At 39.8% G+C, this 4,626-nt stretch overlaps 1 protein-coding gene across 3 annotated transcripts in view; it reads right to left on the bottom strand.

The window, feature by feature from the left end:
• The window catches only part of RANBP3 (RAN binding protein 3), a 174,979-nt gene that overhangs the window by 123,859 nt on the left and 46,494 nt on the right, over positions 1–4,626 (bottom strand). For 2 of the 3 annotated variants that reach the window (XM_019513204.1, XM_019513205.1), the window contains exon 3: positions 3,798–4,001. The exons of the other annotated variant lie outside the window; for it this stretch is intronic. In XM_019513204.1, the coding sequence (XP_019368749.1) occupies positions 3,798–4,001 (204 nt within the window). The remainder of the gene's footprint in view (positions 1–3,797; positions 4,002–4,626) is intronic. 3 annotated transcript variants of the gene reach the window in all.

Here is a 4,626-nt window from a genome sequence, read left to right as displayed (position 1 = left end):
CCAACCCCCCCCCATGCCAGGAAGAACCTAGCACTGGCCCCAGCCTGCAGCAGCAACCCACCCATGCACAAATCTGGGGGAACATACCCCCATAGCACACAGCAGTGCACATAGTAGTGGGAGAAGCCCCACCCACCCACAGTGAGGGAGGAAGTGGGGTTGGGGCAGGGGCATTGATCTCTGCTCTCCCCACCCCTACACCCATTCCCTCCCCAACTTACCAGGCAGACACTGCTTTCCAAGCTGCTGGGCTACATATTGGCAAATCAGACCAGTATCGGCCAATATGGCTTGTTAATAAAAATCAGCCAAAAAAAATCTTTATCAATGCACCCCTACTGATTAGAAAAATCAAAAGTGTGATCTTGGACTTAAAATTGGGCCACTTGCTTGATGTCTGTAACCTTCTATCTTTCTTCTTCTCCACAGATTCCTGCTGACCATCTCCGTCCACTATACTTCCTAAATTCTCTCTCCAACCAGCAGCCCACATTCTTCCTAATACAGCATGGGTGCCACCCAGAACTCCAATTTCACTTTGCTACTGCACAGGAAACACAAGCAGCAGCAAAGGCACTAGCCTGCCTCCTGTTTATAAACTAAACTGACTTACAGACACTGAATTTTGCACTCATGCAATTATTCCCTTCATAAATCATGAAGGTAAGAGATTTTTCAGGACTCAAGAGTTACCCAAAACACTTTGGAGCATGCATCTTAATCTGTTTTGCAAAGTGAACCTTTTTATATCACAATCAGAAAAGTAGGAATGGAAAAGATCTAAGGGTGGAACTCATTTAAAAAAAAAAACAAAAACAAAAAAAACAACAAAACCCACCAAAACCAAACAAACCAAACTTAAAGGAGGCCAGGATTCTTGGTCAGCAAAGAACTGTAGTGACTCAATTTCTCTCCATTCATATCTTTGAAATAAAACGTAAAGAAGATTCTAGAGCCAATAAGATGGGAGCCAGACAAAGCTCTTAAAAGCTCTTTTCTTGGGAAGAACAATACTTTTTTCCCCCTTTAGTTTCAGAGACCAAACTGTAGTAAACTGAACTAAGAGTCTATATTTCACACACGTGCACATACACAGTTCATTAGCCCTTTCAGCTCATCCACCTGTTCAGTTCTTCTTTATTAGCCTGGCCTGACAAAGACAAATTCATGCATTTACAGTGCAGTATTTAGCTCTAAGACCTCTAGGATCAAGTATAATCTACTGTGAATGCAGGTGACTGTGTCAATAAGTTTATGAATAGGATAAGTTATTCTCCTGTGGCTATTGCTGAAAAGCTGTTCCAAAAATCTCAGTTCTCCAATGATCAGAAAAGTGTTTGGAAGGGCCATAAAAGGAGAAAGATTACAACATGCCTCAGTATAACTGTAATTAGAACAGGGGGTGGCTGTCAGGGACCAAACAGTCTCTAGTTGTGCCAAGGGTTAACCTTGCAAACAGTGGATATAGCTCGATGTCATCTAGACAGGAACTATTAATGCTGAATTATCATCACTACTTATAACATCTACAAGTCAAAGTTTAGGGCTTAATCCAGACTGATAAACAAGGTACTTAAACAAAAAACAATCCAGAATATTCCCCATCACAAGTCACTAGGCAGCTGAATTCACTTAGCACCTATATTTTTTGGACAGCAGAGATCTTTAAGCACCTAGATTTAAAAACATCCTTACATGCATGACACCACGTAGTCTGGGGCACAAGATGCTTACATCTCTACCTCCCCCACCACACACAACCACCAAGTCCACTGAAATGCAGATGCCAGGCAGAGTGGTGCCTAAACTCTGCCTGCCTCTCCCAGAAGTCCCTAGGTAGGTGCATGTCTAAACACATTGACAATACTGAATTCAGTACAAAATACAGCAGTCACTCACTTTTACTCAGATGCAGCCAGAACAAAAGAAGGCAACACCTTTATGTGCAATAAACTGGTGGGTAAAGCACTCACGCAGGAAGTGGGAGATCTGAGCTATGGCCCTTTTCCCAGGATCTTTTTTGTCCAATGACCAAAGTAAAAAATCGAAGAACCAAAGGAGCAGGGACTAGAACACAGGTCTCCCCACTTCCAGCTCTGTCCCCAACCAGTAGAGGGAATTGATCTTGGTCTGCTTCCAGACCCATGATTCCTCCATTCCAAGTTCGCACAGTAGTCCAGCTTCAACAAGAGGCTTAGAAGTTTCCTATAGCCAGAGGGTTCTATAACCTGGAAGTAAAGGCACTTTTCTGGGAACTGGGAGATTATGGATGAACCTCCTGAGAGAAACAAGGGCAAGACACCTGCATCTTCCACCTCCAAGAAATTTTATATAAAAAGGTCAGCAACAGCATTATGTACCTCTATTGGCTCTTAAATTTTGAGGGGATGGAAGCACAAAGTATAGCCTTAGTCCAAGTACACACTCGAGCAAGAACAGGAATTTAGTTTCATATTAGCTTATTCCAAAAGACTCCCTGCTCAGCATATGAGCTCTCTGAACTGTCCTCTGGGGACACCCACTCTCCCCAATGATTGGAGAAGGCATCTGTTTCCTTGAATTATCCTACTGGGGTCAGGCATTTAAGTTTTCAGGTGTTGTGACACCCATGTTGGAGGTGCCTAAAACTGCCTCACCAGATCTTTACTAGGATTGCTGATTTAAGTAATCTGGAAGATGAGTACTGTTCTGAAGATCCAGTGGAATCAGCAATATAATATTCTCTCAAAAGATACATTACAGAACTTCTAGCTTTTGCTTCAAAATACCTAGAAAAATGCAAATAATCCTTTTCTAGGAAATTAGGATATCTAGAAATATTTGCCAGCACCTACTTAAAGACTTTACATTTTAAAAAGTCTACTAAAAACTTTTCCCAGCCACTTTATAAATGATAGTGTATGGATACCAGCTTCCATCAGCCAGTGGTGATACTTGGTGGCTACAACTGAAAAAATATACACCTTCTGAAAGCTCAAGTGCTTTCACAGATGAACATTTTTAATATGCTAAAAAGACAGAAAAATCTTCTAAAGTAGGATTTAAGTTTTGTCCATGAGGGGACTTCAACACTGAGCACTACACTATAATAGCTCTACAAAAACCACTTGGCAGCACTAGTTTATCCATTCCATCTTTGTAAAATAAATATTCTCACTACACAATATTTGGATTTTTAACTAAAAAACAAAGCTTTAAGAAATCCAAAGGAACCAATTAAGTCAGTTGTTTGTTTTTTTTAATTTGATAAAGTTGCAATCAACATTTTACTTCTGCTAATTAAGGAATTCCTCCTGCTTTTTAAATAGTGCTCCAAAGCACTATGAAGTGACATGAAAAATTCCTCTGCATCCAGTGGAAAGAATACTCTCTCTATTCTTACTTCGTTGCATTGGAGGATCATGATCGAGATTTAAAAAAAAAAAAAAAAAGGATTCTGTTCCTATATATTTTAAAAATTCTTTCATTTCTTCCTCCCCTATTTTATTGCTTTCTGGTTAAAGAAAATTCCTTCTTATAAGAAACAATGAAACCAACTTTTTAGCCTATGAACAGATTAAGTTTAAGTAAATTACAGAGATGGTAAAATCTTCCTCACTAGAAAGGCCCACAGCCGAACAAATACCATTTTTATTATTTAAACAACTGTCTTTGGAGGGAGTAGTACAGAGCTGGAAGAACTATTAGATGTTCCACTGCCTAAAGTTAACAGCAAATCACTTAAATCCTTCAGGGGAAGACTGCTTTTTTTAATTAACCCCCTCAGCAGCAGAAGTACTTGGTAGGTTCACACTTACCCCTGCCAGTTCTTGTTGAATAGGAGCAAGCTGGGCTTCAGAAGCAGGAATCAAAGTAGCACTGGCTGAGGCAACAGTGGGAGCAGGAAGCTCAAAGTCGCGCTCACCAGCTGATTCTGTGTGACCCAGACCACGGTGGGGGGACTCAGCCTCTCCCTGTGGGTCCTCTCCTGAATCCGACAAACCTTTTTGCTCTGCAGAGGACTGGGAGCAAAAAAGACAATGTCCCTTCAATGCAAGGATGCAACATGATGGAGCTACTGTCCTAGTGAAAGGATGTACTGACCCTTTTTTCAAAATTTCACCATTTTCATAGTCTGAGAAAAGGAATTGCTCCATGTTGGCACACTAATGAAAACAGGTTAAAACAACCTGAAATTTGATTAGCTACCTTTAATTAAGCATCAGATGAAGCAAATAAAAAAGGCAAAGTGCCAATGCCTCCTAACCAAAACACTTCTGCTAACTGTAATTGTCTAAGCACTTTGGCATTTAGTTCTTTCCACTTTTAAGCCTTGGCCAACAGGTCTTAGTTGTTTCAATTTTTCTTACCCACTGGGATCAAAGGTAACAGAACCAGCAAGGAGACAACTGCTGGAAATAATGGACTATTTCACTGTTGTGCTTGTCATATACTTAAAAAGCCTAGTAAACTGCACACTTTGGCTGTAACACACAGGTCATAAATATATTGCAATTCACACAAGATAATATTATTTATGTTTGTGTGTCAATATATTTTTGTAAAGCAGTAATTTTTTTTTTTTAAAACAAATCTATATAGCTATATATATATATATATATATATATATATTTTTTTTTTTTTTTT

The sequence above is a fragment of the Gavialis gangeticus genome, unplaced genomic scaffold (assembly GCF_001723915.1).
Source record: "Gavialis gangeticus isolate Ggan-Ray unplaced genomic scaffold, GavGan_comp1, whole genome shotgun sequence".
NCBI lineage: Eukaryota > Metazoa > Chordata > Crocodylia > Gavialidae > Gavialis > Gavialis gangeticus.
Note: the sequence above shows the minus strand (reverse complement) of the source record. Positions and strands in the feature narration are given on the sequence as shown.